This window comes from Scyliorhinus torazame, chromosome 14 (genome assembly GCF_047496885.1).
Source record: "Scyliorhinus torazame isolate Kashiwa2021f chromosome 14, sScyTor2.1, whole genome shotgun sequence".
NCBI lineage: Eukaryota > Metazoa > Chordata > Chondrichthyes > Carcharhiniformes > Scyliorhinidae > Scyliorhinus > Scyliorhinus torazame.
In genome coordinates, this window is record NC_092720.1 from 61,325,926 (window position 1) to 61,346,930 (window position 21,005).

A 21,005-nucleotide genomic window follows, 5' to 3' on the forward strand; every position below is an offset into this window, starting at 1 on the left:
AGGGAAGTAAGAGACTGCTGTGTGCTCTGTTTCACAGAAACCTGACTCACCCCGTGCCTCACCGGATTGTGCCATACAAGCTGAAGGCTTTTCAATATGCTGGACGGACCGCACGGTGTCATCAGGCAAAGCAAAGGGTGGAGGGGTTTGCCTCCTCATCAACTCCTCCTGATGCTCGGTTGTGATGACCTTGGCAAGCCTATTGCTCCCCAGACCTGGAATACCTGACTGTGAATTGCCGCCCGTACTACCTTCCACGGGAATTCACTTCAGCAATTATCACAGCGGTCTACATTCCACCCCAGGCAGAAGTGAAGAAGCCGCTGGACAAATTGTACAGAGCTATAAATAACACTGAAACAGAACACCCAGAGGCCTTGTTCATCGTGGCTGGGGACTTCAACCAGGCCAACCTCGAGTGTACTGCCAAAATTCCACCAACACTCTCGACCACTGCTACACAAAAATCAAGGGTGCCTACCAAACCGACTGCACTTCAGAAAATCAGACCATAAAATGATGCTCCTTCCCCCAGCAAACAAGCAGAAATTTAAGCGGGAGAATCCAGTTAAGAAGGTAGTTTCGTGTTGGTCCGAGGCAACAGAAGAGCTTCTACGTGATTGCTTGAAGTCAGTGAACTGGTCCATATGTAAGAACTCAGCGACGAATCTAAACGAGTATGGTTAGAAGGCTGGGGGGGGGGGATCTTATTGAAACTTACACGATACCGCGAGGCCTGTATAGAGTGGACATGGAGAGTATGTTTCCACTTGTAGGGAAAACTAGAACCAGAGGACTCAATCTCAGACTAGAGGGACAATCCTTTAAAACAGAGATGAGGAGGAATTTCTTCAGCCAGAGGGTGGTGAATCTGTGGAACTTTTTGCCGCAGAAGGCTGTGGAGGCCAAATCACTGAGTGTCTTTAAGACAGAGATAGATAGATTCTTGATTAATAAGGGGATCAGGCATTATGGGGAGAAGGCAGGAGAATGGGAATGAGAAAAACATCAGCCATGATTGAATGGCGGAGCAGACTCGATGGGCCGAGTGCCCTAATTCTGCTCCCATGTCTTAAGGGCTTTATGTCTTATGGTTTTATGTCACCACTTTATCAGCAAATGTGTAGAAGACTGTGCCAAAGAAAGTAGTACGTATGTTCCCCAACTGGAAACCATGGCTTAATCGAGAGATTGACTCCCTACTGAAGGCCAGGTTTGAGGCTTTCAAGTCGGGCGACCCTGACCTTGACAAGAAATCCAGGTACGACCTCCGCAAAGTCTTCAGGGATGCTAAGAGACAATATCAGACTAAGCTAGAGTCACAGACGAACGTCACGGACTATCGTCGGTTGTGGTAAGGCTTAACAACAGAACGGGCTACAAAGCGAAGCCAAGTGGAATCTCCACAGCAGCACACCCCTCTCCGATGAACTCCATGCATTCTAAGCTCGGCTCACCATCAAACCATTGTCAACTGCCCCAGCAGCCCGGACACACACATACCCCAGTCACAGCTTCCGAAGTCAGATCGTCCTTCTTGAAAGTGAACCCTCGGAAGGTGAGGGTCCTGACGGGGTCCCTGACCGTGAACTTAGATTCTGCGTGGACCAGCTGCCAGATGTGTTCGCAGACGCCTTCAACCTTTCCCTACTCCGTTCCGAGGTCCGCACCTGCTTCAAGAAGGCCACCCATCATACACCGGTGCCAAAGAAGAATCGGGTAGCGTGCCTCAACAACCTTCGCCCAGTGGCCTCAACAACAATTGTAATGAAGTGCGTTGAGAGGTTGGTTATCAGGCACATCAACTTCATACTCCCCGAATGCCCTGATCTACTGCAATTCGCATACCTCTACAACTGGTCCACAGCAGACACCATCTCCTTGGCCCTACACTCTTCCCTGGAGCATCTCGACAACAAGGATTCCTATATCAGACTCATTCAATGACTACAGCCCAGCTTTCAACATCATAATCCCAGCCAAGCTCATATTAAAGCTCCAAAATCTTGGCCTCTCTCTCTGTAACTGTATTCTCGATTTTCTGACCCATAGATCACAATTAGTAAGGATAAACAACAGCAACTCCTCCACGATAGTCCTCAATACTGGGTCCCCGCAAGGCTGCGTACTTACCCCCTAATATACTCCCTATACACCCACAGCTGTGTGGCAAAATTTGGCTCCAACTCTATCTACAGGTTTGTTGACGACACGACCGTGGGTCGGATCACGAACAACGATGAATCAGAGTATAGGAGGGAGATAGAGAACTAGTGGAGTGGTGTAGCGACAACAATCTCTCCCTCAATGTCAGCCGAGGTGGAGATGGTTGACAGTTTCAAATTCCTAGGTGTGGTCCTGGTCCTGGTCCATCCACATTGATGCTATGACCAAGAAACCACAACAACACCTGTATGTTTCTCAGGAAACTGAGGAAATTTGGCATGTCCAGATTGACTCTTACCAACTTTTACAAATGCACCATAGAAAGCATCCTACCTGGCTGCATCTCAGCCTGGTATGGTAAATGCTCGGCCCAAGACCGTAAGAAACTACAGTCGTGAACACTGCCCAGTCCTTCACACAATCCCGCCTCCCATCTATTGACTCTGTCTACACCTCCCGCTGCCTTCAGAAAGCGGGCATCATAATCAAAGACCCCTCCACCCGCCTATTCACTCGCCCAACTTTTTCCACCAGGCAGGAGATACAAAAGTCTCAGAGCACTCACTAACAGATTCACTAACAGATTCAAAAACAGCTTCCCGCTGTTACCAGACTCCTAAATGACCCTCTTATGGATTGATTTGATCTCATCACACATCTTCTCTACTGAGTAGTGCTACACTCCTGTGTACTTCACCCGATGCCTGTGTCTATGTATTTACATTGTGTATTTATGTTTGCCCTATGTATTTTCTTTTCACGTGTGGAATGATCTGCCTGAACTGTATGCAGAATAACACTTTTCACTGTAATTCTGTACACGTGACAATAAACAAATCCAGTCCAAAACACTTGCTCGCTTCATTGGGTGCCCTAACCCCGTAATGTTCCTCGTGACTAATCTGAGGGGGTGGGGGTGGGGTGGTCTCACCCCCCTCTACCCTCACGACAGCCATTTCCACCGTGAGGGATTATTCCTCCCCCCCCCCCCCAAATCCCGAATACCAGGGCCCACCCAAAATGGACACCAGCCCCACCCTTAAAATGAGACGGAAAATAACCCTCTGTCACTGTCAACAATCTACATTTCGCCTACGGCTGCAAAGAAATAGCCAAAACCAAATTCTTTAAACTTTGTAACTCTTCAATTTGGATCATATATTATTGGTATTACTTGGGCCCTCCACCCCTCCGGCAATCCCACGATCCTGAGGTTCTGCCTGCTCAACCGGTTCCTGGTTCTCCAGATCCTCGACCTTAGCCCTTATTCCTCTCCTCCACCATCAGCAGCTCAGCTTCCAGTGAGGCTGTTTGGTCGTTGTGTCGCGGCAAAGTCTCGTCGACCCATTTCTCCATGCTCCCACACCATCTGGCTTGTGACATTTTTTTGTGAAACACCTTGTCGGTGAGTAAGGCTGTGTCTAGCCTCCATGGGGGGGTGCTGGGCCCGGACCGTCTCCAATTGGGCAGCATGGTGTCACAGTAGTTAGCGCTGCTGCCTCGCAGCTCTAGGGTTCCGGGTTCAATTCAGGCCTCGAATTTGTACAGAGTTTGTACTTTCTCCTCGTGTCTGTGGGTTTCCTCTGGGTGCTCCGGTGTCTTCACACAGTCCACAAATGTGCAGGTTAGTTGGATTGTCCATGCTAAATTGCAAATGTGTCCAAAAGGTTAGGTGGGGTTACTGGGTTATAGGAATAGGATGGAAATGTAGGCATAAGTAGGGTGCTCTTTCCAAGAACCGGTGCAGACTCGATGGGCCGAATGGCCTCCTGTTTAAAAAAAAAAAATTCTATGATCTCTGAGGTCTTTCCCAATGCCTCTCTTATTGGGCCCAGCAAGTCTTCCACAGACCTTTTGAGGGTCTCCAACATCTCCCTCCCTTGCATCTCAAAATGCTTGCCGAAATGTGTCTCAAACGTTGCTACCATTACCTACGTAAGCTTATCCACTGTAATAGGTGTGGCCTCGACTTCCGGGTGTGGCTATGCAGAGCTAGGTCGCATATTCGGTAGCTCCCGCTTGGAACGGACTTTTGGGCTCTTTACAGGGCCCCCACGGCATTTGTTTGACATTTCTCGGTGTGGGAAGAAGACTGCAACATTCCCCCGACAGTGTCCCCCAGGAATGGTATGTCTCTTGGTTACCAGACCCGGCAGAAACAGTAAAAGATTTGGCTGTAACTGCAGGGGAGAGAGTGGCCTCTTCCAGCATGCAGGCGGGAGAAGGGCAAGCTTAAAGCTGCAAGCTGACTTGAGGGCCTTTATTAAAGGTGAATTCTAGCAGCAGAGGGAACAACTGTGAAAAGATCTACCAAGGCCATTGAAGAAGCAGGGACGAGGCTTCCGGTGGCAGCCATGGAGGAGTAGGTCGCGCATTCGGCAGCTCCCGTCTGGAACGGACTCTCAGACCTTTTTCAGGAGTTTCCACAGACTATTTGGGCCAGATTGGTGAAGCGAACACTGTCAAAAGGATTCCCTCTCGAGACTTCCAGTTGCGGCTATGCGGAGCTAAGTCGCAAATTCGGCGCCTCCCGCAAAAATGGACTTTGGGGCTCTTTTCAGGGCCCCCAAGGGCACTTTTTTGACTTTTCCCGGTGTGGGAAGGAGTTAATAATAGCTCACCGTCAGTATATGGCTTTAACTAGGAGCGGGGCGACAAAAAAGGTGGTGGTGGACAAGAAGAAGGACAAAATGGCGGCGGGCGGAGACCAGGCAGCGTGTAGGCAGTGGGCGGAGGAGCAACAGGAGGGTATGCAGCGCTGCCTCAGAGATTAAAACGGACCTGCTAGAGCCGATGAAGGCTTCTATTGATAAGCTGCTGGAGACACAGACGGCCCAGGGGTGGCGATCCGAGAGGCTCGACAAAAGATCTCTGACAATGAGGACGAGATCTTAGGCCTGGCGGTAAAGGTGGAGGCGCACGAGGCGCTCCACAAGAAATGGCAGGAGCGGTTCGAGGAGATGGAGAATCGGTCGAGGCGGAAGAATCTGTGGATTCTGGGCCTCCTGGAGGGGCCGGATGTGGGGGCCTATGTGGTCACCATGCTGAACTCACTGATGGGAGCAGGGTCCTTCCAGGGGCCCCTGGAGCTGGAAGGGGCCCATAGAGTGTTGGCGAGGAGGCCCAAGGCTAACGAGCCTCCGCGGGTGGTGCTGGTGCGGTTCCATCGGTTCGTCGATCGGGAGTGTGTGCTCAGGTGGGCCAAGAAGGAGAGGAGCAGCAGGTGGGAGAACGCGGAGGTTCGGATATATCAGGACTGGAGTGCGGAGGTGGCGAAGAGGAGGATTGTTTCCCGTGCTTAGAACGGAGGAGGGATGGGGAGAGCCTGTGGATGGGGAGCGGGAGAGGAGGGTGTGCCACACAATGGGAGGAGTCGAAGGGGAGGCGGGAGTGGCCGGGGTCAGCAGGAGTCAGCTGACTTGCGGAAGTGCAATGGGGGGAATAAACCAGCTAGGATGGGTCCTAGCCGGGTGTGGGGGTGGGTGTGGGGGAATAGAGTTGCTGCTGCTAAGGTCAAGGAGGAGCTGGAGAGAGTGGGGGAGGGGTCGAGACGGGGGTATGCCGCTGTGGGGAACGGGCAGGGTGTGGGGTGCGGGCGCGTGGCTGGCCGAGGTGGGGTCATGGCTAGTCAGCGGGGGAGGGGGGCGGGTAGCCCCCTGATCCGACTGATAACCTGGAATGTAAGGGGACTGAATGGGCCGGTTAAGCGGGCCCGCGTTTTCGCGCACCTGAAGGGGCTCAAGATGGATGTGGTTATGCTCCAGGAGACACACCTGAAGGAGGCAGACCAGGTAAGACTGAGGAAAGGGTGGGTAGGTCAGGTGTTTCACTCGGGGCTAGATGCCAAAAATCGAGGGGTGGCGATCTTGGTGGGAAAGAAGGTGTCATTCGAGGCGTCGAGCATTGTGGCAGATAATGGCGGTAGGTACATAATGGTAAGTGGTAAGTTGCAGGGAGAGAGGGTGGTACTGGTCAATGTGTATGCTCCGAACTGGGACGATGCGGGTTTTATGCGGCGTATGTTGGGTTGGATCCCAGACTTGGAAGTGGGGGGCCTGATAATGGGGTGAGACTTTAACACGGTGTTGGATCCGGCACTGGATCACTTCAGGTCTAGGACGGGTAGGAAGCCGGCGGCGGCTAGAGTGTTGAGGGGATTTATGGACCAAATGGGAGGGGTGGACCCTTCGAGATTTGCAAGGCCGGGGGCTAGGGAATTTTCATTCTTCTCATATGTCCATAAGGCTTATTCTCGAATCGACTTTTTCATTTTGAGTAGGGCGCTGATAGCGAGACTAGAGGATACCGAGTATTCGGCAATAGCCATTTCGGACCACGCCCCGCATTGGGTGGACTTGGAGATGGGGGAGGAGAGGGACCAACGCCCGCTGTGGCGCTTGGAGGTGGGGCTGTTGGCGGACGAGGAGGTGAGCGAGCGGGTCCAAGGAAGTATAGAGAGGTACTTGGAGACCAATGACAACGGGGAGGTCCGAGTGGGGATGGTATGGGAGGCACTGAAGGCGGTGGTGAGGGGAGAGCTGATCTCCATTAGGGCTCACAAGGAGCGGAGGGAGCGGGGGGAGAGGGAGACGTGGTGGGGGAGATGGTGAGGGTAGACAGGAGGTATGCGGAAGAACCTGAGGAAGGATTGTTGAGGAAGAGGCGCAGCCTCCAGGCCGAATTCGACCTGGTGACCACCAGGAAGGCGGAGGTGCAGTGGAGGAAGCCCCAGGGGGCGGTCTACGAGTATGGGGAAAAGGCAAGCCGGATGCTGGCGCATCAGGTTCGGAAGCGGAACGCAGCTAGGGAGATCAGGGGAGTTAAGGACAGTGGAGGGAGCGTGGTGCGGAGTGGGGTTGACATCAATGGGGTCTTCAGGGACTTCTACGAGGAATTGTACCGATCCGAGCTCCCACGGGAGGAGGGGGGGATGGGCCGTTTCCTGGACCAATTGAGGTTTCCAAAGGTGGAAGCGGGACTGGGGGCCCCGATTGGGCTGGAGGAGCTGATCAAAGGGATAGGAAGCATGCAGGCGGGGAAGGCACCAGGGCTGGACGGTTTCCCGGTCGAGTTCTATAAAAATATATGGACCTGTTGGGCCCGCTGTTAGTGAGGACCTTTAATGAGGCAAGGGAGGGGGGGGGGCTTTACCCCCGACGATGTCCCGGGCACTGATCTCCTTGATCCTGAAGCGGGACAAGGATCCCCTGCAATGTGGGTCTTACAGACCGATTTCCTTGCTAAATGTAGATGCCAAGGTGCTGGTGAAGGTCTTAGCCACGAGGATTGAGGATTGTGTGCCGCAGATTATCCATGAAGACCTGAAGTTGAACGCGAATGTGCGGAGGCTTGAGAACATTATCATGATGCCGGCGAGGGAGGGGGAGGCGGAGATAGTGATGGCGATGGACGCTGAGAAAGCCTTCGATTGGGTAGAGTGGGGGTACCTGTGGGAGGTGTTGAAGAGGTTTGGGTTTGGGGAGGGGTTTGTCAGGTGGGTTAGGCTGTTGTATGAGGTCCCGATGGCGAGCGTGGCCACAAATAGGACGAGGTCGGAGTACTTTTCGGTTGCACCGAGGGACGAAACAGGGGTGTCCCCTGTCCTCCCTGCTCTTCGCACTGGCGATTGAACCCCTGGCTATGGCAGAGAGAGAGTCGAGGAACTGGAGGGGGTTGGTGCGGGGTGGGGAGGAGCAAAGGGTGTCGCTTTATGCGGACGACCTGCTGCTGTATGTGGCGGATCCGGTGGGAGGAATGCCAGAGATAATGAGAATCCTTATGGAATTCGGGGACTTTTCGGGGTACAAGCTCAATATGGGGAAGAGCGAGCTGTTCGTAGTTCAGCTAGGGGACCAGGAGAGGGGGATTGGCAAGCTCCCACTAAAAAGGGCGGAGAGGAGCTTCAGATATTTGGGGGTCCAGGTGGCCAGGAACTGGGGGGCCCTGCATAGGCTTAACTTTACAAGGCTGGTGGAGCAAATGGAGGAGGAGTTCTAGAGGTGGGACGCATTGCCGCTGTCCTTGGCGGGTAGGGTGCAGTCAATCAAAATGACGATGCTCCCAAGGTTTTTGTTCCTGTTCCAGTGCCTCCCCGCGTTTATCCCGAAGGCTTTTTTCAGGCGGGTTAACAGGAGTATAATGGGGTTTGTGTGGGCGCGAGGGACTCCGAGGGTGAGAAGGATGTTCCTGGAGCGGAGTAGAGATAGGGGGGGCTGGCACTGCCCAACCTCTGTGGGTACTACTGGGCCTCCAATGTGACGGTGGTGCGCAAGTGGGTGATGGAGGGAGAGGGGGCTCCATGGAAGAGGCTGGAGACGGCATCCTGTGTGGGTACGAATCTGGGAGGTATACCACGAGCCCGGTGGTGGTTGCGGCCCTCAAAATTTGGGGGCAGTGGAGGCGACATGGGGGGGGGGGGGGGGGGAGGGGAGTTGGGGCCTCGGCGTGGACCCTATTACGGGGGAACCACCGGTTTGCCCCAGGAAGAACAGGTGGAGGGTTTTTGAGGTGGCACAGGGCAGGGATACGAAAGTTGGGGGACCGGTTTGTTGTCGGGAAGTTTGCGAGCTTGGGTGAGCTGGAGGAGAAGTACGGGCTCCCCCCGGGGAACACCTTCAGGTACTTACAGGTAAGGGCGTTTGCCAGACGGCAGGTGGTGGAATTCCCGCGGCTATTGCCACACACCGTACAGGACGGGGTGCTCTCGGGGGGTGGGGGGTGGGGGTGTGAGTGGGGAGGAGGAGACCTCTGTGATGGAGTTGAAAGGTAAGTGGGAGGAGGAGTTGGGAGAGGAGATCGAAGAGGGGACGTGGGCAGATGCCCTCGGGAGGGTGAATTCTTGCTCTTCATGCGCGAGGCTCAGCCTCATACAGTTTAAGGTGCTGCACAGGGCACACATGACCGGGACAAGGGTGAGCCGGTTCTTTGGGGGATGAGGACAGGTGTGTTAGGTGCTCAGGGAGCCCAGCAAATCACACCCATATGTTCTGGGCATGCCCAGCGCTGGAGGAATTTTGGAAGGGCGTAGCAAGGACGGTGTCGAGGGTGGCAGGATCCAGGGTCAGACCGGGCTGGGGGTTCGCAATATTTGGGGTGGCAGAGGAGCCGGGAGTGCAGGAGGCGAAAGAGGCCGGAATTCTGGCCTTTGCGTCCCTGGTAGCCCAGCGAAGGATTCTCCTTCAGTGGAAAGATGCGAGGCCCCCCAAGCGCGGAATCCTGGATCAGCGATATGGCAGGGTTCATTAAATTGGAGGGGGTGAAATTCGCCTTGAGAGGGTCGGTACAAGGGTTCTTTAGGCGGTGGCAACCATTCTTAGACTTTCCGGCAGAACGATAGACATTGGTCAATGGCAGCAGCAGCTTGGGGGGGGGGGGGGGGGGGGGCTTAACTTTATTTTTGTTTATGGTATTTACACTGGAGGGTTTGACGGGGTGTATATGTTGTGTTAAGTCGGGGTGTTAATGTTAATTTATTATTTATGTACAGGGGGGGGAAGGGGTTTGGGCGGGTTGCTTTTTTAGATTGTGTTTTGTACTTAACCCTGTTGGGTTCTTTTTTCTTTCTCATTTTGTTATTGATATTTTATGAAAACCTTTAATAAAAATTATTTTTAAAAAGAAATAGGTGTGGCCTCACCCGACGAGCTTGCCTCCGTCGCCTTTGCTCCCAATAGGCTTCGCAACATCTCCGTCTCCTCTGAAGGGTTGCCACTCGTGTTTTTTGTGTTCTTTGCCATCCTCTCACAAAGAACTTTTAAGTGGTGGCAGTTCTGTCCACAAATTACCCGTGGGAACCAGGCTAAAAGGACCAAAAAACGAGGACTCTGGCAGGAGCTACTTTTTGTGTGACCTCCCTCTACATGCCACAACCTGGAAGTCCCCTTGTGAATAGTCTTAGCATTGGTATTGGCAAAGGGTGTAGTATCAAACCGCACAAACTTTCTAACAAACAACCAATAGTATAACCTAAGTTAGAAAAAGTGTCTGTGGGGTTGGTGTTGATATAGGAGCAATAGTAGGAAAATAAGTATTATTGTACTTCAAATTCATGCTGGACAGGTCAGGTTAAGCTCACCTGTTTCCAAATCAGTTTAATTGGATGTTTACATTTGTAAAGATGAATGGGGTGAGTGTGCAAACACCCTGCCTTTTTAAAAAAGCTTTTTCTGATGGGCGCAGTTCAATGGAGTTTATAGGTAGAAGTGGAAAAGAAATGCAAGTAGGAAGCAGTGACGATCAAACTGTATTGAAGGGAACTGGATATCTCGTCAGAACTTTTTAAAGAATGAGAGACAGGTAGCAAGGAAAATGTGATTTAGGTAGAGAATTAAAAAAAAAAAAAATACTTTTACAATCATAAGCCAAACATTGCAGCATAAATGTTGCAAGGAGTTGTTGTAGTTTAACAGTCTTAATGCAGATTTGTTTGGCTCGCCCAAATTAGTACCAGGGCACACTGTCACTTTTCTGTGGTTTCCTAATTTAAAAAAAGTGAAATAATTTAGAATAATTATGCTGTTACAAATTTAGGATTGTCATGGTTCTCAATTTCATCAGCGTCTGTCACACCCCTGTGCAGATTTCAGCATCTAGCTTCACCCAACATGTCTGGACCAATTTTTATTTTGCTCCATTTATTTTTTTAAGTGATATTTTTATGCTTTGTATTTCTGTTTGGCTGTCTGTGAGAATTCTTTGAAGCAATACTCGGACAGCTTGATAATGTCACTTTTTGCTAGTAATCGCTCTTTAAAAATGCTACAAGCAATTGTACGGTGACAAAGTTCAATTTCTTGCCACAGAGATCGTTGAATCTCTCAGCGAGGTTTTTTTAAAAGTCAGCAGCAAGTGCCGTTTCTTTACTGTTGATTGCATAATCCAGGCAGATCATCTTGGTTTCTCACAGATTCCTAAGAAATTCACTATGTTCGGATAAGCAGTGTTAAAATGTAAAACGGTCAACAAATTCTCAATTCTCTGTTATGCAGCTATATACGTGAAGCATCAGCTGATGCTACAGATTTGATGAAGCATTAAAGAATTGTTCCAAGAACAACTATTTTCCTTTATTACATGTATTATTTTAACCTGTCAAGGCCAGTAGGCCTCTTCCCAATTTATTTTGGGACATTTACACGCCTGGCACTGCTGCTGTTATTAACAAACTGCCAAAGTAATTGCAGCAATCCAAGCACATCTCCCCTACATAACAGCATTAATCAGAAGGAGAAAACGAATCCCAATCTTTTGGTGAATGCATATACACGAACAATTGCAAATCTTTTCCTTGACCCCCCTTCTCCTCCTCCCTCACACACTTTTCAATTAAAAACAAATAAACACCATAGTGTAGTTCACATAATCAATGCTTCATCAAAGTATACTCAGCTGACTTAAATGTGACTGAATCCAGGTCCTCGAATTTAGTGCTGGGAGAAGAGCTCGGTACTGTCTCCCAGTAGAAATGGATCAAGCTTACGGAGCTGCCATTTTGGCTTCCTTTCCTTTCACCAACACTTTTTAGTTAACTGTAAAAATGACGTAGTTCTAATATCCTATTTCACACTTAAAAAGTAAAGTGGACCAGCTTGTATCACCTACATCAAATAGTTAAAATGGGTCAAAATCCTGGAACTCCCTTCCTAACAGCACTGTGGGTATACCTACATCTCAGGGACTGCAGCAGTTCAAGAAGGCAGCTCACCACCATGATCTTGAGGGCAACTAAGGATGGACAATAAATGTGGACTCGTCAGCGATGCTCACCTCCCATAAATTAATTTTTAAAAGATGCATTGAATAGTTCTGTGCAGGTACAAAATTATTTTTTCCCATTGTGCAGAGGGCAAATATTCTAGTTGGCCCCTTTCAGTTCGTGGATTATGAGGAAACTGGCCTTTCAAGTGGTGAAAAGCATCATCCTCAGTCAGAAAATTTTGAATTTACATATGATTATCCTAGTAAATATGGTAATTATGCCTTTCTCACTTGTGTTACTCCCTGATAGTTTAGGAATATTACAGAAGGATAAAGTTCATTCTTCTTGGACCAACTTGTATGGCATTTCTCTAGAGGCCAGCTGTAAAGAAGCTACTTGAAAGAAGTTTCATGCTTTTTTATGGTATCAAGGGATTGATGAGTGGTTCAGTTGTATTATTCTCCAGACTTGTTTGAAGTTTTGCGGATATAGCATATTTCCTACTTGGGTGTAATGACTGAGGAAATGAGAAAGAATGGTAAAATGCTTCCCATAGATAGTGTTTTTCTTTGACATGATTCGGTATAGCTGTTGTGTTTTACAGCATGATGCTGTTTCATGATTTTAAAAAAGTTCTCCAACAAGGCAATTCAAATAAGGTTGTGTACACAGACGACAGAGCTAGCTGCACAGCGCACAAACGTCTTAGTGGATAATTTCTCTCATAATTTGATAACATTTCTGTGCATCCTACTTCTAGGCAGGAGTTGAAGTCTGTGAAAGTACAGTGAACGTCATGTTCAAGGCAGCTAATTTAATATTCTTTGACATCATCTAGGCAATATGGGATGCTTTTGTCTTTAATTCTGTTAAATATTTTTTCTTTCAGGATGGAAGCAGAGATATTTTTATCGATGGTATCATTTCTCGGAATAGAGCTTTGAATGGTGATGTGGTGGTGGTAAAACTCCTGCCCAAAGAGAAATGGAAGGTAACGTTTCAGATCTGAAATGAGAAAACAGTATTTTTCTTCCTTCTCCCCCATGCCCACCAGAAGAAAAATCTGAATATAGAAATTTTGACTAGGAATTAGGCGTCATACAAGACTGAATTTAATACATGCGACCAGGGTCTCACCTGCTGGCTGGAGAGCCAACGAGACCTGCATCACTGATTTTGTGGTCAGTGTTGGGCCTTCTCTCAAGGTACGAAAACTTTGCCCCCACCCTCCCACCCACCTGAATGTTTCTGGCCAGTGCGAGGACAGCAGCTGTCCATTGCAGGCAGCAGCAGTGGGAGCACTGCCAACTGCAGTGGGAGAAGTGGCAACCTAAGTGGGAATTCACCCACCAGTGGCCCAGGAGCAGCAAGGAACCCCAGGGCATAGATGAGTGAAGGTGGATGGGGGTCATGAGCAGCTGTCGCAGGGAGATGGGTGGGCAAGGTGATCAGCAGCAGGCGATTTTAGCAGCTCCCTCTTCCCAATGCCAGATCACTCTTATCAGGAATGAAATGTCTGACAATGAGGAACCCACCCTCCCAGGTGTCTGCAAGCAAACCTGACAGGGTTTTGTTTATTGGGTGCCCTGTGTAGCAAGTCAGTCACCCGCTGCCGGTTCAATATCAGTGGCGGCGGGATCCCACCCAAGGCATAATTGAGGGCTGAGGCCGGATGTTGGCCACCACCTTGCACTGTCCTGCCCGATCAAATGTGCTAACCACTGTGCTACCGTGCTGCCCTTTGTGCTCCGTGCTGCCCTTTTGCAGCCTCTCTGCTTCCTCAACACAACCTCCCTCTACATAATTTTGTACCATCTGCAAATTTAGCAATAATGTCCTCCGTTCCTTCCAGATTGTCAATGTATATCATGGAAGCTGTGGTCCCAACACTGACCCCTGCGCAGCACCACCAGTCACTGGCTTCCATCCTGTAAAGGACCCCTTTATCCTCACACTCTGTCAGTCAGCCAATCCTCTATCCTTGCCAGTGCCTTTCTCCTAACACCAGGGGCTGTTATCTTATTAAGCAATCTCCTGTACGGCACCTTGTCAAAGGCCTTCTGGTAGTCCAAATCGATCACACCCACTGGTTCTCCTTTGTCTAACTTCCTTGTTACCTCCTCAAAGAATTCTAACAGATTTATTTGTCTGGCAGGAGTGTTACATTAGCATTTTCCATTCCTCTGGGAGGCTCCCTTCCTCCAATGATTCCTGAAAGATCACCTCCAATGTCGCCACAAGCTCCTCGGCTATCTCCTTCATTTATCCACCTTCAGACCTTTCGGTTTTCTCCTTCGTGATGGTCACTTCACTCGCTTCTGCCCCCTGACTCTCTTGAAGTTCTGGTATGCCACTGGTGTTTTCCACTGTGAAGACTGATGCAAAGGCGGGTTGAAGGGTAATGGAGAATGGAAAGGACGGTGGAATTAAGGTCAGGTTGCAATCACAACTTCATTGGAGTGTATGCCTACTGTGACACTAATAAAGATGATTATTATTATGATCAGCCATGATCGAATGGCGGAGTAGACGCGATGAGCCAAATGGCCTAATTCTGCTCCTATATCTTATGAATTTATGAAGTACCTATTCAGTTCCTCTGCCATTTCTTTGTTCCCTATACTACTTCTCCTGCCTCATTTTCCAGTGGTCCAATGTCCATTCTTGCCTCTCACTTACCTTTTAGATATCAAAAAAAGCTCTTTTATATTATTAGCTAGCTTACACATCTTTCATTTTCTCTCCCCATATGCTATTTACTTATCCTCTGCTTGGTTTTAAAGACTTCCCAATCCTCTGGCTTCCCACTATTTCTTGCCATATTGTATGCGTTTTCATTTAGTTTTATGCTGTCCTTGATGTTCCTCGTCATCCATGGTTGACTTGTCTTCCCCTTAGCATGTTTCCTTCTCCTTGGGATGAATTTCTGTTGTGCCTCCTGAATAACCCCAAAAAAGTCCTGCCATCACTGTTCAACTGTCTTCCCTGCTAGGCTCCTTTTCCAATCAATTCTGGCCAGCTCCTCCCTCATGTCTTTGTAGTTACCTTTATTCAATTGTAAAATCGTTACATCTGATTCTAGCTTATCCCTCTCAAACTGCACGGTGAATTCTATCATATTGTGTTCACTGCCTCTCAAGGGTTCCTTCACCTTGGGTTCCCTTATCATATCTGCCTCATCATACATCACCAAACCCAGAATTGTTAGTTCCCTAGTGAGCTCTACTTCAGGAAACTTAAAAAAAAAACATCACGTAGACATTCCACAAATTATTTTCCTAGTCCAGCTGCTTATTGAAGTCCCCTATGATTAATGTTACCTTTCTTGTTTGCCTTTTCTATCTCCTTATTTATTTTCTGCTCCACATCATGATTACTGCTAGGAGACCTGTACATAACTCTCATCAGGGCATTTTTCCTTTGCGATTCCTCAACTCTACCCACACAGATTCTATGCCCCTATATCACTTCTTGCTATCAATTAAAGTTAATTTCTTACTAACAATGCAACCCCGCCCCCTCTTCCCATTTGCCTGTCCTTTTGATAGGTCACATATCCGTGGATATTTAGACCCCAGCCCTGATCTCTTGCAACCTCTTGACCTCCTTCTCAGTTTATTTTCCCTCCTAATTAGTATCACCAGCAAAGTTTGGTACATTAAACTTAAATCAGATAAATAGATTGTAAATAGCTGAGGCCCCAGCACTGATTCTTGCAGTGAATACCCTAGTCATTGCAACTTGCCAATCTGGAAGTGATCTGTTTTCTGTCCGTTAACCAATCCTCAATGCATGTTCATATATTTCCCCCGATCTCATGAGTCCTAATTTTATAACCTCGTATGTGACACATCAACAAATGCTTTTTGAAAATTATCAGAGGGTCAATTTAAATGTCTTTGAATTCCCCACTCTAGCCGTCTGCAAACAGAAATAGTGGCGTGTTTTCCCCAACCTTTACATTTAGAAATGTTCCAATTCTTTTTTAAAAAATATTTTTATTCTCCTCCTTTTTCACATTTTCTCCCAAATTTACACCCACCAACAATGAACAATAATCAGCAACAAATATGTCAATCCCCATATCAATAACAATGATCCCATCCTCCCACCAAACCCCAAACATTCGCCCGCATGTTCACATAAACAAATGACAAAGGAATCAGGGATCACCCATAGTCACCCTTAATACACACAGCCCACCCGACCCCACTAATGTTCGATGTTATCCAGTTCTTGAAAGTGCATAATGAATAATGCCCATGACTTGTAGAACCCCTCCGTCCTTCCCCTCAGTTCAAACTTAACCTTCTCAAGAGTCAAGAATTCCAACAGGTCCCCCCGCCACGCCAGGGCACAGGGTGGAGAGGCTGCTCTCCATCCCAACAGGATCTGCCTTCGGGCGATCAGCAAGGCGAAGGCTACGATATCTGCCTCCGCCCCCATTTCCAACCCTGGCTTGTCGGACACCCCGAATATGGCCTCCCGGGGACCCGGGTCCAGTTTCAAGTGCACCACCTTGGAAATTACCCTAAAAACCTCCTTCCAGTAATCCTCTAGCTTTGGACAGGACCAAAACATATGAACGTGATTAGCGGGGCCCCTCCCCCGCAACGCTCACACACATCTTCTACTCCTTCAAAGAATCGGCTCATCCTCGCCCTCGTGAGGTGTGCTCTTTATACCACCTTCAGCTGTATCAGCCCCAACCTCGCACACTAGGTGGAGGCATTTACTCTCCGGAGCACCTCACACCAGAACCCCTCCTCTATAACCTCTCCCAACTCCTCCCACTTTGCTTTAACCCCTTCCAGTGGTGCCTTATCCTCTTCCAAAATAGCTCCCTACACCGCTGACACTACCCCCTTCTCCTTTCCCCGTCATCAGCACTTCCTCAGCAATGTGGAGGCCGGTTCCTCCGGGAAGCTCTGTATCTCCTTTGGCAAAATCTCGAACCTGCATGTATCTAAACATTTCCCCCTGCTCCAGCCCATACTTCACTTCCAGCTCCTTCAATCCTGCATACCCGACCCCAAAGAAATAAATCTTTTAGCGTCTTCATCCCCTTCTCTTCCCATTTCGAAAATTTCCATCCCACCTCCCTGTGGTTTCCCCGAATCGGCATTTCCCTTGACCCTGCCCCCACCCCGAAGTGTTGGCGAAACTGCCTCCAAATTCTCAATGAAACTATTATTACCGTACTCCCTGAGTATTTCCCCGGAGCTATCGGGAGCGGCGCTGTTGCTAGTGCTTTCAGTCCCGACCCACTGCACAAACTTTCCTCGATTCTGACCCACTGGGAATCAACCCCTCTTACCCAGCTCCGCACCTGCTCCACATTCGCCGCCCAGTAGTAATACATCAGGTTGGGAAGACCCAAACCCCCTGCCTGCCTTCCCCTCTGTAGCAGCACCTTTCTAACTCTGGCCACCTTCCCTCCCCATATGAACGAGGTAATCCTTCCCTCAATCTCCCTGAAAAACGCCTTTGGCAGGAAAATGAATGAAATGAAAATCACTTATTGTCACAAGTAGGCTTCAAATGAAGTTACTATGAAAAGCCCCTAGTCGCCACATTCCGGCGCCAGTTCGGGGAGGCTGGGTACGGGAATTGAACCGTGCTGCTGGCCTGCCTTGGTCTGCTTTAAAAGCCAGCAATTTAGCCCAGTGTGCTAAATCAGCTAAATCGGTAGTCATTGAAAAATAAACCGAAATCGCGGCAACACATTCATTTTAACCGCCTGTACCCGACCCACCAGTGACAGAGGGAGACCATCCCACCTTGCCAGATCGGCTTTCACTCTCCCCACCAAACTAGAGATGTTGTACCTGCGAAGCCTCCCCCACTCCTGGGCAACCTGCACCCCCAGGTACCTAAAGTGAGTCCCTGCCCTACGGAATAGCAGCCCCCCTACCCCTGCCCCCACCCCCGGCCGAGACACCACAAAATACTCACTCTTGTCTAGATTCAGCTTGTACCCTGAGAAAGACCCAAATACTCGCAGTAGCTCCAATATTCCCCCTATCGACACACTCGGTTCCGACACGTATAACAGCAAGTTGTCGGCATACAAGGACACCCTATGCTCTATTTCCCCCCGCACTGTTCCTTTCCATGCTTCCGAACTTCTTAATGCGATGGCCAACAGCTCAATCGCAAGTGCAAACAACAGGGGGGGACATAGGACATCCCTGCCTCGTCCTACAGTGGAGAGAAAAGTATCTCGAGCTGATGTTGTTTGTGCGGACACTCTCCCTCTGCTCCTTATATAGTAGCTTTACCCAGTTCACAAATCTTGGTCCAATCCCAAACCGCTCCAGAACTGCCATCAAGTACCCCCATTCTACCCGGTCAGATGCCTTCTCGGCGTTCAATGCCACAACCACTCTGTTTCCTTCCCTTCCGCCAGCACCATAATGACGTTCAATACCCTCCTAATGTTCGAAAAAGTTGCCTCCCTCTCACGAAACCCGTCTGATCCTCACCTATCACCTTCGGGAGGCACTCCTCTAGCCTAACCGCCAGTACTTTCGGCAATACTTTTACGACCACATTCAGAAGTGATATGGGCTTATACGACCCACACTCCGTTGGATCCTTATCTTTTTTTAAGCAACAGTGAAATCGATGCCTGCCCCAAGGTTTGTGGCAACACCCCCTTCCCTCTCGCCTCTTCAAACAGCCCCACCATCAGGGGTGCCAGCTTATCCGTGAATTTTTTATAATATTCCACCGGAAACCCATCCGACCCTGTCACCTTCCCAGACTGCATCCTCCCATCCGCATCCTTTATCTCCTGCTCCACTATTGCTCCTTCTAATGTAGCCCTGTCCCCCTCCCCTAGCCTCGGGTACTCCAACCCATCGAGAAATTCCTGCATCTCACGGTCTCCCCCAGGTGGCTCTGACCTGTACAACCTCTCACAAAATTCCTCAAAACCCTTGTTAATCAGATCCGGAGCCACCACCAACTTCCCTGTCCTATCCTTCACCTGAAGAATTTCCCTTGCCGCTGCCTCCCTCCGGAGCTGACCTGCTAACCTGACCTGCCTTATCTCCATGTTCATAAACTGCACCCCTTGCTCGTCTCAGTTGGCGCACCGCCTTCCTGGTAGATAGTCGGTCAAAGCTCACCTGTAGTTCCTTCCTCTTTTCCAGCTTTGCTGGCTCCCCATCCTCTGCATAACTCCTATCTACCTCCAACATCTCATCTATTACCCTCTGCCGCTCCAACCTCTCCTCCTTGTTCCAATTCTCTTTAATGACCGGCACAGCGGTCTCGAGGTAAGATGAATATAAAAGGGTTGCAAGAGGGATTTTGAAATGTCTACCCCTTTGTACACTCACAATAAATGTGGGCTATGGATAAAGGAAGTGCATTCAGGGCAGGACTACAATAAAAATACAAGTATCTGTCCAGAGTCTGGAATCAGAAGTCAACTGGAATGTTCCTTCTGAGGGGAGGTTGGCTGAGTGCAGAATGCTTTCTGGAGTGAGACTTGCACGGCAGCAGAAGGCAATTGGAATGAGTTAGAGAGGAGGCACAAGTTCCGACGTTCCAGCAGTTTGTACGTTTGAGTGTCCGAGCTCTTTCTACTGTTCTTGACTTGATAATAAACAGCCTGGAGTTTTGTTCACTTAGGAAGTTAAATAGGAACTGCTGGAGTTTCGTTCCAACAGACGAGATCACAGTGCAGATTGGATGGAGGTCATGTGCATACCTCCTCAATGTTGGACACGGAGTGGGATTCTCCGGCCTCTCAACCACTTGCTTCTCAGTGGCGGAAGGCGGCACGATGATCGCTTGCAGCGGGATTCTCTGCACCCGCCACTGTCATTGCGAATTTCCGTTGACATTACACCATGCCACCAGGAAACCCTTGGGCGGGTGAACGTTGGCGGCGGGACCAGAGAATCCTGCCACCAGATAATGACCGCCAGGTGGTATATTCCCAAGGCTAAAATTTAGCCGTTTAATTGGATTCAGGATTCCTTGTGTTTTGGAGACCTGTGTGCCTGGTTTACTTAATCAATGGCATCATCTCTCCAAGCTGCAAGGCAGCATAACTCTCCAGGCTGAAAACATGTTAATTCCCCAGGGACTTTCCCTCGTCAAATCACAGTATAGTAGCCAAGACTGAAAATCCCATTCCCCTGGTAAATTTCACCTCCTGGCTCGCAGGCCCTGCAAAACAAAATCCTTGACCACTGCAGTCAAACACACTAAACCCAGACTTGTAAGCTTTAAATTTCTCCAATATTTAGAAGCCAGTATTTCTAAAATCTTTTTATCACAGTGTCCATTGTTCCCTTGAAACTGCTGCAGTTATTTTCTATTTTGAACAGCACAGAAAAATTGACTTTATAAAATACTTTGATGAATGTATATATGTTTTTCTCTTTCACACCTTGACGAAGACAAAATCCTTGTTAACCCTGCTAGTTACAGCCTCAAAAAATTCTAACATTTGTCAAGCACAGTTTATCTTTCATAAATCTGACTGACCAGTTATATGATTTTCTAAATGCCCTGTTATCAAGTTCCTCATAATAGATTCTGGCATTTTTCCTACTGTTATCTGACCAACTGGCCTATAGGTTCCCTAGTTTCTCTCTCCCTCCGTTCTTGAATAATACATTTGTTAACTTTCCAATCCATGGGGGTAATTTCAGAACCCAGGAAGCTCTGGAAGATCGAAACCAATTATTATAATCCATGACCAGACCCCAAGTTGTTGGTGAGATCCGGTGAGGGTTTTGTTTGAGATCAATGACACTTACTAAGTGAAAAAAGCTATATGACTCCATGAGTCTTGAACAAACAAAATTAACTTTGCATGTGCGACACCTCCCATCTGCACATGAATGTGAAGTCCAACGTTAGTCGGGACTTGGAGTTCCTGACTTCAAAGGTGAAGTTTGGGCTTCTTAACACAATGCACATGTGATCCTTTGTTCTCGGAACTGTGCTAATGGACTCTCCTTGGTAACTTTCTGAGGCTTAACCAGACTGATCTCAACCATGGTGTTGGATTTGACCCTGAAGTGAGTTTCCAACCACATGTCCACAGCACAACAGCACCGAGAACACCTACTTCCACATCCATAACATTGTCCAGTTTGGTCTCTGCCTCAGCTCATCT

At 48.9% G+C, this 21,005-nt stretch overlaps 1 protein-coding gene across 3 annotated transcripts in view; it reads left to right on the plus strand.

Annotated features, from left to right (window-relative positions):
• dis3l2 (DIS3 like 3'-5' exoribonuclease 2) overlaps positions 1 to 21,005 on the plus strand; it is a 426,581-nt gene that overhangs the window by 112,285 nt on the left and 293,291 nt on the right. For all 3 annotated transcript variants that reach the window (XM_072474282.1, XM_072474283.1, XM_072474285.1), the window contains one exon: positions 12,753 to 12,854. In XM_072474282.1, the coding sequence (XP_072330383.1) occupies positions 12,753 to 12,854 (102 nt within the window). The remainder of the gene's footprint in view (positions 1 to 12,752; positions 12,855 to 21,005) is intronic.